General features: G+C 48.7%; 7 protein-coding genes across 7 annotated transcripts; 4 read left to right on the top strand and 3 right to left on the bottom strand.

Annotated features, from left to right (window-relative positions):
• Positions 1–909: 909 nt before the first annotated feature.
• On the top strand, positions 910–1,626 carry N7479_002055 (DJ-1/PfpI family protein; the record flags this gene model as incomplete). The annotated part of the gene is made up of 2 exons (XM_057249752.1): positions 910–916; positions 971–1,626. 2 exons carry the CDS (start codon positions 910–912, stop codon positions 1,624–1,626), a joined length of 663 nt encoding a protein of 220 aa, XP_057114184.1.
• A 784-nt stretch (positions 1,627–2,410) lies between these two features.
• N7479_002054 (uncharacterized protein) lies at positions 2,411–7,739 on the top strand (the record flags this gene model as incomplete). The annotated part of the gene is made up of 10 exons (XM_057249751.1): positions 2,411–2,452; positions 2,526–2,594; positions 2,653–2,711; positions 2,795–2,984; positions 3,055–3,163; positions 3,235–3,294; positions 4,559–4,768; positions 4,857–5,006; positions 5,086–5,339; positions 5,391–7,739. 10 exons carry the CDS (start codon positions 2,411–2,413, stop codon positions 7,737–7,739), a joined length of 3,492 nt encoding a protein of 1,163 aa, XP_057114183.1.
• Positions 7,740–8,254: 515 nt separating this feature from the next.
• Positions 8,255–8,930, bottom strand: N7479_002053 (uncharacterized protein; the record flags this gene model as incomplete). Its single annotated transcript, XM_057249750.1, has 5 exons — positions 8,255–8,306; positions 8,365–8,438; positions 8,489–8,599; positions 8,658–8,727; positions 8,788–8,930. 5 exons carry the CDS (start codon positions 8,928–8,930, stop codon positions 8,255–8,257), a joined length of 450 nt encoding a protein of 149 aa, XP_057114182.1.
• A 553-nt stretch (positions 8,931–9,483) lies between these two features.
• Positions 9,484–10,929, bottom strand: N7479_002052 (uncharacterized protein; the record flags this gene model as incomplete). The annotated part of the gene is made up of 1 exon (XM_057249749.1): positions 9,484–10,929. The coding sequence occupies one exon, from the start codon at positions 10,927–10,929 to the stop codon at positions 9,484–9,486; it is 1,446 nt and encodes a 481-aa protein (XP_057114181.1).
• A 253-nt stretch (positions 10,930–11,182) lies between these two features.
• sod2 (superoxide dismutase sodB) lies at positions 11,183–12,053 on the bottom strand (the record flags this gene model as incomplete). The annotated part of the gene is made up of 4 exons (XM_057249748.1): positions 11,183–11,270; positions 11,323–11,390; positions 11,452–11,858; positions 11,930–12,053. The coding sequence occupies 4 exons, from the start codon at positions 12,051–12,053 to the stop codon at positions 11,183–11,185; spliced, it is 687 nt and encodes a 228-aa protein (XP_057114180.1).
• A 1,041-nt stretch (positions 12,054–13,094) lies between these two features.
• On the top strand, positions 13,095–13,628 carry N7479_002050 (uncharacterized protein; the record flags this gene model as incomplete). Its single annotated transcript, XM_057249747.1, is given in 2 exon segments — positions 13,095–13,207; positions 13,220–13,628. 2 exon segments carry the CDS (start codon positions 13,095–13,097, stop codon positions 13,626–13,628), a joined length of 522 nt encoding a protein of 173 aa, XP_057114179.1.
• Positions 13,629–14,665: 1,037 nt separating this feature from the next.
• Positions 14,666–16,990, top strand: N7479_002049 (putative G-patch domain protein (TFIP11); the record flags this gene model as incomplete). The annotated part of the gene is made up of 1 exon (XM_057249746.1): positions 14,666–16,990. The coding sequence occupies one exon, from the start codon at positions 14,666–14,668 to the stop codon at positions 16,988–16,990; it is 2,325 nt and encodes a 774-aa protein (XP_057114178.1).
• Between the last annotated feature and the right edge of the window lie 493 nt (positions 16,991–17,483).

The following is a 17,483-nucleotide window of genomic DNA, read 5'->3' as shown; positions in this document are numbered from 1 at the left end:
ATTTTGCTTTGTAGGTAGGCGTCATTTCGCATACCGGAGGTGATATCGAAGAGGTCCCCCGGCTGAAATTTGCGGATATAAGCTACTGGCTGGCTGCCTATGCTGAAGTTGTAGAAGGGACGCCATTATTCTTGATAGAGAGATCACGAGGAAACCCCGGAAGAGGGTTTAGCTCTCACTTTGGGAGATGGTCGTGGACTCAGATGACTTCTTCGAGTTAAAATAACAGGTTTAGTTGGTCTTTGGCCACCATGGCGGTCTCACTCACTGCATCTAGCCCTATAAGGCGTTCCTTATGCACCTTCCTGCAGCACGGACTGGACTGGCGGCGATCATCTTGGGAGGACTGACTAGCTTGGGTGGTCAAGATCTGAGTAGGTTTCAGGGCAATATGATGTGCTGCGCTCATTGGTCTGGCTGCAAGAACAAGTAGATATATGTACATAGTACTCCGCCATGCTACCTAATCGTTTACTTGTAGCTCGGAGCTCGGAGGGTTTTCACTGCGGCCTACCTATGCAGTTAGGTATGATCAAGGCGATCACCGTCCCACCCTCGGGAAATTAAGGTTATTTTGACCTGCCACCATTGACACCAGATTAACATATATGTAGTTATCAAACAAATAATGACCAAGCATATTTTTCACCAAGACGGTTTCTATGCTTTTCCTTATTACCAAATAATACTTCGAGGGATTCCCACTCCACAAAAATGGAACCATTCCGGCGTACGCGCTAACCTGCCCAAAACCGACGCAAGGCTGTGGCTAGGTCATTCCACCGCCTAGGCATGCATGTAAAGACCAGACCACCCGGCCTGACGCAAATCCTGTTACAGGAAATTACTATTTAACGGCGCATAGGAGGAGTTATACATTATTCCTGCAGCAGCAAAGCCACAAACGATATGTCCGGTATGGAGCTCACTCCCAGCACATAGTCCACATATTAACAGATCCCATTCCTAGAACTTCAAGGCAAATCCGCTCCTCTCCGTGTGGGCGTAGTGCTATTCCCAGGTTTTCAAGCCCTGGATGTATTCGGCCCAGTGGATTGCATCAACGTCCTCTCATGGAGCCACAGCGTGACGCTGGCACTCATATCCTCAACCCTAGATCCAGTGACAACGAAATCGCCGGCATCCGCCAACGCCGTAGGCCAAAGCGTGGTACCCACTCACACTTTTGCAACAGCACCATCCCTGAATCTGCTTCTCGTCCCCGGTGGCCTGGGCGCACGCGGCTCGAGCCCTGCAATCGAAGCAGTAATCTCGTACATCCGAAACGTATATCCTCAGCTGAGCTATCTCATTACAGTTTGCACTGGCTCGGGGCTTGCAGCGCGAGCTAAGGTTTTGGATGGGAAACGAGCCACGACGAATAAGATGGCCTGGGCTGAGATTACGGGTCTGGCGGTGAATGTTGATTGGGTTCCTCGTGCGAGATGGGTGGTTGATGGTAATGTTTGGTCTTCCTCTGGGGTTAGTGCTGGTATTGATGTTACTCTTGCTTGGATCGAAGAGGCCTATGGAAGCGAGGTGGCGAGGAAGATCTGCAATAGCATAGAATATACTCGACATGAGGAACCTAGTCACGATCCGTTTGCTGTATTGTATGGGCTTTGATCGGTTACCATGATCGTGTCTGATTTCGCCTCTTATATTTATATCAGGAGGGTCTCCACTCTGTCTGGAAATTTGATGGGAAAGGAAATCTAAACTGTTGTAATAATGTGCAGTTGACCTTGCTAAATGTCTCAAGCGTTCCAAGTAGGACAACTTTGCCGATGTCGCCGAGTCAATATCCGTCGATGAACATAGCGACAAAGCGACTTGGAAGACTACAATGTATCTTCAAATACATGTATCAAACTAAGATGATGTGGCATGCATGTGTCCATGCGTGCAATGCCATATAGGGTATGTGATATCTTTGTGATATCTTATGCCTGGAATTACGAGCTCGGGTCCAACACACAAAATTACATTTACATTGTTAGCTTTATAGAGATTTCCATGCATCCTTCTAAGACTTTGTTTTTCTTTTCAAAAAAGGAAAAAAAAGTGTGTCGTAAAATAACAGCATGCTCTCTCTCTTATTAAGTCGTGGGGTATGAAGCGCATAACTATCTAGAACTGACGATTTAGAAGTGCCAGATTGCCCATCTAGGCAATCGAGTGATTTTCCCCCACCAATCTGCCAGATTGTAGTAAATTTGTCGTAGCCATTTGAGAACAGGAAAGAGCCGGATATTTCTAAAGCTCATAACTTCCAGAAGTTGTGAAGGATGTCATCGGGTACTCCACCAATTTCCATTTCGCGAGTGACACGTGACCGCGCGCCGTTATCGACGCGCCTCAAACTCACAACTTTGCGATCAACAGAACATGAACATTTCAACGTGTCATCATGTCTTACTATGATATTGATTCTATCTTGACTGATGCACAGGTGAGATGATTGCGATCACATATACTCACCATAACTTCACAGAAATGAACAATTGCTAACATCGTGGATCCAGAAATTGCCATGTACATTTGAGCTCGAAGTACCTGGACTCGGTATTCTAGAGGGCAATGCGGGTGATGATGTGAGTCTACGCTCTAGTTTTCACTGCTCGACCGTGCAGCTGACTGACCCGTGCACAGATCAAAGCTGGAACCCGGATCGATCTTCCACTATGGCTAGGTGAAATGCTCTCGATCGGGTAAGGTCCCAACCAATTCAGCCTACTCAGAAGACCAGAAGTGAAGTTTGTTATTTTCCTAACGTGGTATGTGGTCGTTACAGAGCACGTCTAGGAACGGCCCGTCTAGTCACGCTCGACATGCCCGAGGCACTTTCGGAGCGAGTTATGAATGCACTGAAGGCAGATCCCCGCACGCTTGACTTGCGCGCTTTAGCACCTCATTTCTACAATCTGAGCGAGCGGATTCTCGAACTCTTCGAGGAAGAAGAGATGGTCGATGTTCTCGGAGATGTAGGTTTCTCTGATCTCCGTAGCTGGCGAGGTCAGCTTATTAGTCGAGTTGGGACTAACGAACTGTCAGGCATTCAAGAAACGAGCGGCAGATATCGCTGATCATGCGCATAACTCGCGTGGTGCAGTCGGGGGCGGAGTTGATTTCCTTCGCGGACTGGATGAGACTGAGCGACAATGTAGGTTTTGACTGTCCCTCTTTCGGATCGATGGGAGGAGGATGAGGTCACTAACAGATATGGTTCGATAGTGTTCCGCGCTGCTCATGACCGGGCCAAGGACATGCGGATCTGGTCCGGAGAGGCGAAACGTAAGTAATAGACCTTTCTGACGAGGCATTTCTCGTGGGCTCTGAGCTGCGCTCGCTCATGAAGATTATGATACACTTTATGCGACAATATGATTCTTCGATCCGATAGGGTGTGACTTAGGACACAATGTCTGTGTCTCTAATTTACTATTTCATTATCATTAAAAAGTATTTCAAAGCTATTGGAAGATTAGAATTTAGATGAAGAAAAAAAGATATCTATCACATGTTATATATACATTTGACAGTTTGTTTGACAACTTATATGTGTTATACATCTAGCGAAGGAACCCGACAGGTTCGAGACATAGGATTTGCCTATGTGGGGACATGAAATCTGGATCCATGGAAATGGAATCTTGATATATCAAAACATTGAATGTCAATTCTTATATACATGTCGTTTATAAAGATTCAATTAAGATCTATAAGTTATACTTATTATCATTTCTCATTATATATTTCTAAGTTAAACTGGATTTTTTTACTACTCTGTCCACGGGTACTAACGGTTACCCGTTGTAAGCCTATGAAGTCAGAGAAACCCCGCGTAAAGTGCCAGAGTGAGACTGCCCCACGGCCCAGATCCGATTGGTGTGATTGTCAAGAAATAGAGAGACTTGTAGCGAATTGATCGTCATGCTGAGGAGCCTATTGAATCTAGCCTCGGGGGCTGGGAAAAAAAAGAAAAGCAGTGTACGGAGTAATAATATCTTGGGAGTTCAAAGCTGATCTTCTGTTGTTCTTCCATTCTTCGAATCTTCCATTCCTTGCCTCTCGTAACAACTGTCCCTTCTCCATATTTTGTACATCAAAACAATAACATCTACTTTGTACATAAGTGGGGCCTGTGACTACCCTTTTTTTCTCTCTTGATTGGGGATCGACTCATCACAATTTGTTTACATCACCCTCGCTTCGTTTGACTTGTCGCTGTTCCGTCTTTCCCTCCCTTGAATCGTGCATTTGGAAGTGGGAGACCCCTTCTATGCCTTGATTCGGGCCTATTGACTCTACAAACCTACCTTGCACTCCACAGGTTCGACAAACCGGCTTGTGATTGCCCCCCCAGCTGCAACACATCTGCACCCCTCGCATCGCACCTGCTTTTTACCCACCGCCATCCAATCACCCAATACATTATCTAGCGCCTATCCAATTGATATCAATCTCCCTGGATCCATCCATTAATCCTCCGATGCGCCTGGTGGATCGTGCAGGAAATTGTCACCGTGGTGTCCATTGATTGACCAGAATACTGTAGTGTTGCGTCCAAAGCGGGAAACTGGGGGCTTTTTGCGGCACGTCAATTATGCGCATTCGGTGAACATTATGCCTGCAGCCATTATGGATGAGAAAATTCAAAGAAGGAGCTCGGCTGCTGGTCAGCCTGCTCCTTCGCACTCCCGAAACCCCGTATATCATCCCAAGGCTGCACCCAAACGCAGTCTCTCTTCTAAAGACCACTCTCCTAGTACGTGATCTCTGAACTTGGAACTGCTTGTATCGAGTTCTAAAAGTCAGGGTTAATTAATTAAAGCTGACATTGCTTCTTCCTCAAGGCTTGTCAGAACGTCCTCAGCACCCATCACTTTCCCGCGTCAAGGGTCGAGCGAATATGTTTACTCCGCCTCGTGTGAGCGCAGAGGCTTCCTGGCTGAGGGACCAGTCGCCTATCCATCAAGATACAAGGACGTCAAACCGTTCATCTGGTATGTCTATTAATCTCTACCGATTGCCAGCAAGGTTGGATCGCTCCCGAGCACAAGTGACTGATTATATGTGGCTCAGGCACCCCCGAACCCGGTACCCCTACGCTAGTAAACCCTGCTTCAGCTCTCCTGCAAGATTTACTGAAAGAAGAACGCGCACATCGAAGCTCCCGGGGAACAATATCTGAGGAGTACAAAGAGAATGTCGCTGAAACTCCTGAGGCGACCCGAACCCAGGAAGATGCTGCCTCCGAAAAAGCACGCAAAGTGAGTGACGTCTTCTCTGCTGGCCAGAGAAAACCGAAAGAGATGGGCATGCGGGAAATGGACCAAGTAAGTTCATTAGTACGAGAGGCCTATGTGCACTGGCTGATTTGTCCGAAGTACGTATCAAAAATGAACAAGCTCAATTTCGATCTGAAGCTTGAAGTGTTTCATCGAGCACAACAAATCGCTACATATGAAAAGAAGCTGGAACGGATGGCGGAGATGGAAGAACAACTAGCTCACATGGCGGATTTGGTAGCAGAAGTAGAGGAGCTTCGAACCACTGAGAAAGACAATCAGATCCTACGCGAGTCTAATGAGCAACTTCGGCTTGACCTTGACAAGCGTGACCTGGCTGTTACTGAAGCAGTCGAGCTCATCTGCCAGCTGGAATCGAAAATTGAAATACTGGAGAACGGTGGCCGGGTCTCTATGATATCTATGTCACGTCCTATAACCGCTGATGGCTCCGAGGCCTCAGCGCTGAAATCCCGGGCCATGATTGAGATCCCGGAGAGAACCTCTTCCATGCGAAATTCAAGTATCTTGAGTGTAACTCAGCGCCAGACATCTTCCGAGCTACGCAGACTCTCGAAAGCACCCTCCTTCCTACGAGCGGATAACAAAAGTACTGCCACTTTGCGAAGCCTTTATACTCCTGAAGAAGAAACCCAGTCACGCTCTGCAAGGACGGAGCTTTCGAAATCAGCGAGCTTCCACACGACCACCGAGGCTATGGAGCCCGAGTCACCCAGATTGAGCGTCTTGAGTGAATGCAGTGAGCTGAATCCGTTTGACACACCTATGAGGTGGCAAGAATTTGATCAACTCGAGATCCCTATTAGGCGATCGCCGTCGACTGCGGGCAGCGTGGATAGCTACGTTCCCCCAAACAGGCGGGAGGAAAGCAAAGAAGACCAGATTGACCGGTGGATGCAGTCTCGCGAAGAGGTAAACCAGACTGTGATCACGAGACGCAGGAACCGAGCATTATCTGATGCTACCAAGGTCAGCATACCCAGTTTTACAACAGACTTGTATGCTCCCAAGCCGCGTGGACGCGGACGACTGGATGCATCTCTTTTCGGAGGCATCAGGCTTCCTCCCACTCCTGACACCATGAGTACTGCATATGCTAACGGGGCAAACCGATCAAATGGATCAAATGGGAGCATTAGAGCCCGAAAGAGCCCACAGACCGAGTCTGATCTGTTCTTCTCCGGTAGGCGAGTTAATCGCCCACGTTCTGCAGAAGAGATGGCTAGTCCCTACAGCTTCAACGGCAGTGAGCTTGACGTCAGCATGCAAACCAATTGCAGTGATACTCCGCGCATAGGAGTCACAGCTGACGAGTCACGTACTATCTTGCCCTCTTTCAACCCAGTTTCCTCCAAAGCCAGCGCGCTTCTTGGGCCTGGAAGCCCCGGCAACCCTGTCATCGAGAAGTTTGGAGATATGTACCACGCAAATGCCAACGAAGCATCAACCCCAACAATTAAACGTGTCCGTAGCCCACACAAGGCTATGACTCCGGAGGCGCACAATAGTGACCGCGACTCCTCACCACCACTCACACCCCAAGACTGGGTTGCCGCTGCAAAGCAAGGTCCACGGTCTCGTAAGCCGAAGCCGCGTGAGACCCGCCGCGAAATTCAACAGAGAGAGCTATCGCCTCGCACTATGGCCAGCCCAGCCGCCTTGCGCGATGACAGCAGCATCGCTTCGGATCCAAGCGAGCCCGACGTCCCTGGTATCCCAACTCTTGACATGGCAACTTTGGATATCTTGGAACGACCTCGCGACCCTGACCAGTCAGAGCCCAAATCCGAAGCTAACCCCGAACCCCGTCGCCGCCTCAGCTTTATACCCCCATTCTTCAACCGCTCAGCCAATAACCCCCGTCATCCACAGGGCTCCCCAATTCTAAACGACTTCGAAGATGATGATGAAGACGGCGCCCCATCCCCGGTGATTCCCAAAACCAGAACAATGGGAGGCGCCTCTCGAAGACCTATTTCTCAAATAATCACCGCCCCAGGCGACCTATACGCCAACCCTACAAACAATAATGATGAACCGCCCTCAGCCTTCAGGACACGAGGACTGCCGCAATCTTCGACAATGTCAACACTTGCTGACCACCACGTCTCCGCAACAATCTCAGGACGGCCCTCCACATCCCATGGCATAGAGCACAAGCGGCGCAGCTCACTGGGCATTTTCGGCTGGATAAAGAGTAAACGCTCTGATTCCGTGGGGATGGATAAGTCCACTGACTCCGCGCCGAAGGAGAACCGTGTTCCCTCGCGTTTAGCTTCTGAAACTAATCATGGGCTTGGACTTCCCCGTGCCGAGACGCCAGATTCCATGGAGGCCTATGTCAGACCTCACTCTGAAATGACTATTCATTCCGATGACTATGCAAGACGGCCTAGGTATATGGGTCGTCGTGCTCGCAGGGGCTGAGCTTCTGTAGAGGCAGTCATTCGTGCCTTACTCCTCGTTCTTTATTTTCCTAGTTCATCTCTCCTTGCCTCCATTCTCCTTTTTCCTTTTGTACTATATGATACCCAGCCCTGTATACACAGCAGCATGGCTACATTGTTCTTTGTTCTTATTGTTCACTTATTAAAGCACTCGACCGGTCTTGTTGTATTATGAGCTCTTTCTACATCATTTTATGTTTTTGCTTTCCTGATGTATGCGAATCACGACTCGAGGCTTCTGCATTTTAGGGAGGGATCTAAAATCGTATTTTTGATATCGATCCTACTGGCAGGGTTAATCTGAAATGGATTCACATCGTTTGATATGCTATATTACAGGAATAATAATTCTATTAAGTGGTTAGGGTCCGAATTCACCACAATGTGTGCATATGTTGTGTTAAACCGCGAGGCAACCACTTGATACTAACGCAATGGACCCAAAACCTTTCCTCCCTCATTCACCCCGTATGTTCATCATGTCCTAAATCATGCTCAGCAAGTCGGAGAATCCGATCTTGGCGGGCCACGCAGGTAGGATTCGTGACTGTCAAGATAGATCACTTAGAAAGTGAAGAATTCCAAGCTCTGGGGGGCCAACTTACGTGGCAGGTTGCTCCATTCCTCCGATTAGTCCGGGTTTGACCACAAGAGTACCAAACCGACCGGGATTCCCTTCCTAGTAGATATCAGCAAGTCTTTCATCAACCAGGGATATCAGAACCTTACAATGTGCGTCTTTGTGATGTGGCGGCGGAGGTTCGCGGCCATTAGCCTTGGTTTTTCGGCTTTGTTGAACTCATCACAGAAGGGACACCTGAATGCGCAGGGAGAGAATACCTAGGAACGTAATGCGTGTTAGCTCGGAGCTCTGGAAATGTTAGTCTGGAATACGCACGAGCTCGGCATGATGGATAGGCCAGTGGTATTGTTGTTTGTGGTTTGGGCAATCGCAAATCAATTTATCTCTGGTATAGACCTTTGTCAGCTTGTACCAATGCAGGTGGTGAAATGACTGAGAAACTTACACCCAGAACTGAGGCATGTAGTAGCCATATGGCCTCCAGTAGCTGCCCTCGGACCTGGGATCATTGCCAGTAACCCGACCAGGAACGGGGTTGAAGTCTAACCTGGGGTTACCCCCAGCGTTGGGGCTTTGGGAAGTTGACATCGTGCTGGATATCGCTGGTCCGAATTGATTAGCTTGTGTTGATGTGATGATAGAAGTAGAGTGGGAGTGGAAGCAGAGGAAGTAGAGAGGATGAGTTGTAATTAAGTGAAGAGTCAGGTAGCAGGTATGTCAATGGGTGTGTGTTGTTATTTAGTGCCGAGTTGTGACGGAAGAGCTGGGAATGATGTGAATTCGTTGTAAGGATGAGTGTGAATGAAGCACTTCTCGAAGTGGAAGAGGGAAGGAACCTACGGTTATAGCAATCAAAAAGATGAGGCATAACCTTGACTTCGACAGTTGATACTGATGTCTAGGACAGTCAGTTCTGAACATGATACTGGAGGTAAAAGCAGAGGTTGTAAAGGTTGCAATATCAAATGCAATTTCAATATCAAATTCAGGTAACTCCAACTTCCAACCTTTCCAGTCCATTTTACTCCCAATTCCAGACTTTTTCACTTTCCAAAACGCCCAGACATGATATACAGTAGCCAAAGAAATACCAAAAACAAAAAAAAACACCCCCTCTATCCAATAAATCCCAGCCCCAAACCTAATACCACTGATCCCCCTTCTCCCCAAGCTTCTTGTTCTTCGGATTCAGCGAAACAACCCGTTGCCCAGGAAGCGTATCCGCCGTAAAAGCCGCCTCAAAGATACTCGCAATCCCACGCTTAGCGTAATGCACAAAAGAATCATAATCATCCCTCTTTCCATTAATAGCCCCCCACTCAATCCCACCAGGCGTAGTCCCGTCCCCAAGGTCACTCCACCGCGTAACAACAATAGCCTGCTTGAACCTTTTATCCACATGGTCCTCACAAAGCTTAACCTCAATCAAATACTCAGTCGGACACTCAGGACACCTGCGCATCGGCCGACAAAACCCACACAGCGTCGTCAGCGCATTCGGATCAAACACCTGCCCCGCAATCCGGTCCTTCACCCGGTGCTCGATCCCCTGTAACCCACCAGTACTTCGCGGCCGCGGGATATGCTCCAGCGCACACTTACACGACGGCATCAGCTCGCCGTCACGCCAGTGCGCGCACGCGCTAAAGTACGGCCAGTAGTCTTCGCGCGAGTACAGGAGCATGCGCTGTGCGGACGGCGCGAGTCCCGGCTCCGCGAAGGTCTGGCTGGTAACGCGCATTAGGAGCCGGCCTGCGTTGATGTGGAAGCGGGATGTGTGCGACCAGTCGTCGCGCTGCCAGCGGCGGCCGAGCGCTTCCGCGGCTAGCCCGTAGCTGGGGCCGAAGCGGTGGGCGCGCATGACTAGCTGCACGAATACGAAGGGGATATTACGGCCGTGGGTTATGCGGTGGCGGGGTGGAGGTTTCAGGGGGTTTTTGGCGTTTGGGCAGTTGAAGAGCGGGTTTATGACGTGGGATGGACGGATGCGTTCTTTTCCTTCTTGTGTGCGTCTGTGGTATTGTATGCAGGGGAAGCAGAGGAGGTGGTGCGGGAAGGAGATATCCAGGCCGGAGAGGAAGTTGGTCTTGTGGGTTTCGTTGTCTGGGTGGTTTAGAGCCATGAGGTATCTTGGACCTAATCTTTGGTATAATGTGGTGTTGGCGATTGCTAGGCTTGCTGCGTCGGCGGGATTCAGGTATCCTGCTATGTGCACCCATAGCTTTGGTGAGAGACTTGCTATATCGCCTTCGCCTGGGGGCCGATTCTCATTATTCTCGTAAGTTGCAGCGCTGGTATCGTTGACGTCGAGTGTGCCTATGGAATGGATAATTTCCGTGTAATCCCTTCGTTCACCTAGTTGTGAGTCCACTTGCGCGTGCAATTCCTTGTATTTGAGTCTATGGGCGTGCAATGGAGCCAGCTCTGGCATCGGAGGAGCTTCCTCGACACTGGAGCGCGGCGACAGCCGCAGGTCTGTGGTCGATCTGCCCTTGCGGAGGGTTTGGCGGGATTTCTTGGGGCGCAATGCCTTAGATAAAAATGACTTGAAGCCATTTTGATGACCAGGACTCTCTGCCGACATCATTGAGTTGCTGGTAAAAGTGTTTTTGAGGGTCCAGATGGAGAATATTAGGGTCCTTTTGTTTCGGATGCTTGCGGTGATCTTCTGCGGTCCGCCCGGTCCGGTCTACCACACCACATTCGAGAAGAAGGGAAATAATAGCTGAAAATAATCTTATATTACCAAATTTATTGATCATATTAAAAAAACACATGCTACAATACAGGGGTAATAGCGCAAGTCATCATAGCAGCATTTACAAATCAAATAGAGTTATTTAAGCGAAGCGCTTCTCAACTGTCTTCCAGTTGATGACGTCCCAGATGGCGGAGAAGTACTCGACCTTGCGGTTCTGGTATTGGAGGCTAAAAAAAATCATTAGTATAGGGAATGGATCATCAAAACAGGAATTCTTACTAGTAGGCGTGCTCCCAAGCGTCAATACCGAGCAGAGGCTCGAACTGACCGACAACAGGGTCCTGGTTCTGGTAAGGGGTTAGTAACTAGGACATTTCGTATGAAGTATTATTGCCAATCATAACTTACGGCATAGGTGCGGATGCTGATCTGCCCGGTCTGCTTGTCCTTCACGAGCCAAGCCCAGCCACTGCCCTGAATGCTGGCCAGAGCAGCGTTCATCTTGGACTGGAACTCGCCGAGACCACCGTAGGTGGTGTCAATGGCCTTGGACAGAGCACCAGAGGGGGGCTCACCACCGCCGGCACTCTTGGGGGCAAGGTTCTCCCAGAAGAGGGAATGGTTGAGGTGACCACCACCGTGGAAGTTGACAGCGGGCTTGAGAGTGATCTGAGCAGCGATATCACCCTTAGCCTGAGCCTCCTGCAGCTGCTCCATAGTGTTGTTGTAGCTGGTCACATAGGTATTGTGGTGGTTCTTGTGGTGAATCTCCATGATCTTGCCGGAGATGGAGGGCTCAAGAGCGCCATAGTCGTCTTTGTTTCAATGTTAGCCTGAAGTCTTTACTTCATATATATAGATACAGGTGCTAAAACACCTAACTTACAGGAAAGATCGGGGAGGGTGGCTTTGCCGCGGGCAAAGGTCAAGCCCGCAGCTCCGGCCTTGGAGGTAGCCGAAGCCCCCGAGCGAAGGGCGACGCGAGCAGAGTTGCTAAGAAGAGCAGCCATTGTGAAAGTATGTGTTAGAAGGTTATTTTGAGTTGAAAAAAAGAATAAAGAGGTAGGCAATCGGAAGGACAAATGAATTCCAGGGAAAAAAAAGTGGTGGTAGCCGAGCTATAAGTAACCGGCTCTAACGTCATCTTGTTTTCGTCGGTTCGGATATATGTTATTTCGGTCCGAATCCACACGTGAATTTCATGAGCTCTGAACTACGACTCACTCTGCCATGACACTATATGCCTACTTTTACCTCTTTTGCTGAAAATCGAGGGATATTGACTTCACCAGTGAAGTTATGTGTCGGAGATAAATTTACGGTGAAAAAAATAAAGAGGTGTTCAATCGGAAAGAGAAATTCTTGGGCTCTGTGGAACTACTCCATACCTCTTCCAATTTTATACACCATCTTCGTGCCGAACATCCCATATACACTTGGGCAGTCAGTAAAGTAAATAAGTAATTGCACTGCCCTGTCTACGCTAACTACATTATATAATATTCTGCCAGACAAAAAAGCTTCATGTCATCTCCAAAAAAAATAGTCGACCGCTTATGCGGCCATATGATGTCTTTCTTTGGTAGTTTTTTTTTATGTTCCTCTTGAATATTCTTTCACGTATCTTTAAGATATATTTCCATACATCTATTCAGATGTCTTTTTAAATATCCTTTTTATTAGGTATTTTCTTCCACTTCTCGGTTTTATAACTAACCGGCAGGAAAAGGCGGTGGGAGGCTGAATTGTGATAATCAGCTTTCTATGTGTAACCTTTGGCTAATGTGGCATATGTAAAGAACTAGGTTAGAGTCTAGGGGAGAACAATATAGCCTTCTACTCGCGAAAACAGCAGCTTCGTGTACTATGTATTCTAGGCAAGGATAGCATGGAGCCGCGGCCCGCTCAACCAATTATATGCTATTTATATGTATTAGCTCCACCATCACTTTAGACTTCGACCATACGGAGTAAATACCCGTGGACTTTCTATGTACATGTACTTTGTACAATATACTTGTCATCTTCACATTTCATCAATTATCGCCGTCATGTCATCACCTAAGTTCCTCACTCGCTTCGAGGGCACCACGGTCACCCTCAGCCCCCCCAAGCCCCTCAACCCGTCACCAGAATTGCCGTTGCATGTTAGCCCTGAGAGATGGTAAATTTTTAGCCAGATGAACGAGCGCGCTAAGATCGTAAACCAGCAAGATGCTAGCAGCCCAAATACACTCGCGTTTATGCGAGTGTATAAGCAGGTACCTATTGCTGGCACCGAGTTTGAGAAGGCTCCAATCAGGGCCGCACAGGCCGTCAACTCGTATGAGCCTACAGAGCTAACTGCTCTTAGATCCCTCGAAGAGAAAGGCTGCGAAGTTATCCCTCGGCTCCTTGGATATCGGTCTGACCAACAAGACCAGGACGATATCGTCCCTGGGGGGTTTATCACGTATGTGATATGGGCAAAGGTACCAGGCGAGTCACTCAACATACAAGAGTTCTGGAGTTGCATGTTCTCTCAGCGAGAGGAGATTCGACTCAAGTTCCGCAAGGTCTACGAGTATATTATCCGGGCACCTTAACTATAATAACGGACATAGAGCCAATAAATGAGAATTAGGAAGCTTCAAGCGTACGGGTACTGTCCATGTTCTGGGATACGTAAGGCTATATACGACTGGCCTACCCGAACAATGTATATACATCCTATACTATTATTGAATATTAAACGAGCTAATACTTCTTAGGCACCTATCTGGATTCTCCCGCACGATTCGTAGCGTTGAAGATAGTCCCTGGTCGGATCGTATCTACGTCAATTATGGTCTCTTTCGGCCACCTACATCAATAGATCAGATTTTTCCCATCACCAGCGTTGATTTACAGTATGACGATAAGGGGTGGAGATGGTAGGAGGATGGATTGCACTGCAGGAGCAGTAGGGAGAATTGTTATACTCCGTACTATCTGCTCCTTTGATCATTTCTTTTAACAGAGGAATGTACTACTAATAAAAAGAGGCTATGGCTTTTATGTTCTTAAGAACAAACGACCTCTCGCTTTTCATACTCAGGGGAACCTCGCGTTCGACGGCACCAAAATCTAGAAAAAGAGACCAGTGAAATAAGGTAATGAGCCTTTAATGGTTAATAAAAAAATAGTTGCTAGATAAAGATTTAATAAGAAGTCAAGTTGATGGTTCACACGCGAGTTCTGATGCGCCTTAAGGGGCCCTGGGCAGAACTTGTTGACATAATTTTGGCATGTACGAGCAGAGTTATACATAGTAGTACAGCGAGGTTTGTATGTAAGTTTCACTGCTATCGCCTTCCTAGGTTTGAAGTATGCCACCTACCCCCCCAAAAAAAACCATACCTTTTATTGGCTAGTTCAGACAGGCAGAATGGGTGCTATAACTAACTATCGTCACCGGCTCTAACGTCATCTTGTTTTCGTTGGCTCGGATATATGTTATTCCGGTCCGGCTCCCCACGTGAATTTCATGAGCTCTCGACTGCGATTCATTCTGCTATGACACCATTTGCTCACGTTTACCCTTTTGCTGAAAATAGAGGGGACAGTCGACTTGGCCAGAATCTGCCAATGACCCCCTGAAAAGATGGCGTCGCCTTCGTTTTCTGGCCAAAAGCGCAAAGTCGCTGACATGAGCTCCGATGAAGAAACCACGCGCCCGGCCACCGGCTTTCGGGGGTTCGCCAGAGCTGCCTCTCGCTCCGTGACGCCTCCCACTATGGGCGGACTAGGTAGTGGAACCCGTGACAATCGAAACATCATGGCTAACTCCCGAGGCGGAGGCTCATCACGAGGTGGGAAAGGCATGGGACGTGGCGGTGGAGGGGGAGGAGCCAACAGTTTTGCCGCGCGCATGATGGCAAAGATGGGCTACAAAGAAGGACAAGGTCTTGGAACTACTGGCCAGGGTATCGTCAACCCGATTGAAGTACAGGCGCGACCCCAGGGTGCAGGCTTGGGCGCAGTGAGTGAGAAGTCCAAAAAGACCCGCGAAGAAGAGCGACGAGCCGCTGCACAGAAGGGAGAGATCCTTGAAGACAGCTCCGAAGAGGAACGGCAGCGGCGGCGGAAGAAGAAGGAGGAGCGCAAGGCACAGGGTCGGAGTGGCGCTGGTACACCGATCCAGCGTGCCAAGCCCAAATTCCGCACAGCGCGCGAAATCGAGGATGATATGGAAGGACTGGAAGTTCCCAATGTTCTCAAATCACTCGTCGATGCCACCGGAAAGGAGCAGCGTGTTCTCACTTCGACTGCTGGCTTGATGTCGACAAAACAATTCGTCAGCCAAGAGGAAGGAGAAGCGTTAAAGATTGCCCAGCGGGCCCGGAATGACCTGGAAGCATTTGCGGATGAATGGAAGGGATTAAAAGAGAGAAAGCTATTCATCGAACTCGAAGAAGCTCAGGTCGTGGACGAATTGGATGCATATCAATCCCGAATCAACCATCTTACAGGCTTAATTGCTGCAGTGGAAGAACTGGACATATTTGAACACGACGAAAGCATCAAGACCAAATTTGATGAGGTCACGGACAAGCTTGAAGATATGGAATCTAAATATCGAGATTCTATTGATGAGCATCGACTAGCAGAAACTGCAGTCGCAGCTCTACATCCGTTATTCCGCGAGGCCATGGACGAATGGGAGCCTCTTCAAGATCCTACCTTCCTTGTATCCAACCTCACCCGTCTTCAGCCTCTTCTGTCTCGCACGAACAAGTTAGAAGAGCCCCAGAAACGGGCATCCACCTCCCCTTACGAAACGATGATCTATACCCTCTGGCTCCCACGAGTGCGCTCAGCACTCCTGAATGATTGGGACGTTTACGACCCGTCCAAGGCAACCGCGCTGGTCGTGGCCTGGAAGGCTATCGTACCGCCATTTGTGTATGCAAACGTTCTCGACCAATTAGTCGTTCCCAAGGTGGGCCTAGCTCTCAAAAATTGGAAGCCTCGAACTAGCCGACGACATGCCGGTTCTGAACAAGATGGAAGGTTCCCCTGGTGGCTTTTCACTTGGCTCCAATACTTGGATGAAAGACACACCAACCCTAAACAGCCCACCGGTCTCATGTCTGACGCGAAGAGAAAGTTCCGCTCGGTACTCGACACATGGAGTCTACGCAAGGGCCTGGTCGATCGCGTTGAGATCTGGCGGGATGCCCTAGGGTCCGAATTCGATGTATGCCTATGCAACCACCTACTGCCACGTCTTGCGCGCCATCTTCGTGAGAACTTCACCGTGAACCCACAGGATCAAGATCTCACAGCGCTCAAAGATGTCCTATGCTGGAAGTCCTTCTTCCAGCCTAAGGTCATGGGACTATTACTAGTCTCTGATTTCTTCCCCAAGTGGCACGAGATTCTCTACATCTGGCTCACCAACGACCCCAACTACGAGGAGGTTGGAGCTTGGTTCACTTGGTGGGGTACTCAGATCCCGGCGGAGGTCAACGAGCTTGCTATCGTCGACGATGAATGGAACAAGGGCTTGAAAACCATGGACCTTGCCTTACAACTGGGCGACCGTGCCGCTGCCGAACTCCCACGTCCAAATGCCATTCGGGCAGCGCTTCCCACCCGGGAAGATAAGGTGGCCGCAGCCGCAGCAACTGCCGCAGCGGCTCCTGCCGAACCCCGGGTCAAGGCACCAGTTGTGGAAGAAGTTGCGTTCAAGGACATCTTGGAAGGCTGGTGTATGGAACAGGGACTCATCATGCTACCCTTGCGTGAAGCTCATCCACAGAACGGCCAGCCGCTGTTCCGTATTACTGCTAGTGCCACGGGCAAGGGTGGAGTTGTGGCCTTTGTCCAAGGAGATGTGGTGTGGGTGCAAAATAAGAAGGCGAAGGAGATCTGGGAGCCAATGGGATTGGAAGATCAGCTGGTTGAGCGTGCGGAGGGCCGGTAAACAATGGCCGATCATTGTCAGTGTACATTAAGTGGATTGACACTGCAATTGAACAAAAGTGTATCTATTCAAGATATCCAACCTTTGCCCTTGGCGGGGATGGCGACAGGCCTGTGCCTTATGGTACATATTGCAGAGCTTGAGCATGCAATTCAAGTTATGTACAACATACTCTGTACTTATTTTTTTTTTCTGTCTCCAATGCAATCAGGCATTTAAGCAGGACTGAACTACCTCCAGATATTATCTCCCGATGTCTTACATGATGTTATATAGAAGAAAATGTACATTGTGCTATTCCAAGCTTAAAGATAATACAGTCAGTGGACATCAATAATTGCATCCCGCCCCACACCCCTAAAGATTACCTAATATTCTGCCCGTCAAAAGAATCTCCATAAAGTATAATTATCTCGACTATTACTCCATATATAAGAGCACTAGCTTTAAGAGTCAGGGAAAAAATAAGACATTGATTTGCCTACAAAAAACC

This window comes from Penicillium vulpinum (assembly GCF_028829585.1).
Source record: "Penicillium vulpinum strain IBT 29486 chromosome Unknown utg000001l_segment0_segment0, whole genome shotgun sequence".
Taxonomy (NCBI): domain Eukaryota; kingdom Fungi; phylum Ascomycota; class Eurotiomycetes; order Eurotiales; family Aspergillaceae; genus Penicillium; species Penicillium vulpinum.
The sequence above is the reverse complement of the archived record's forward strand: the minus strand, read 5'-3'. Positions and strand labels throughout refer to the sequence as shown.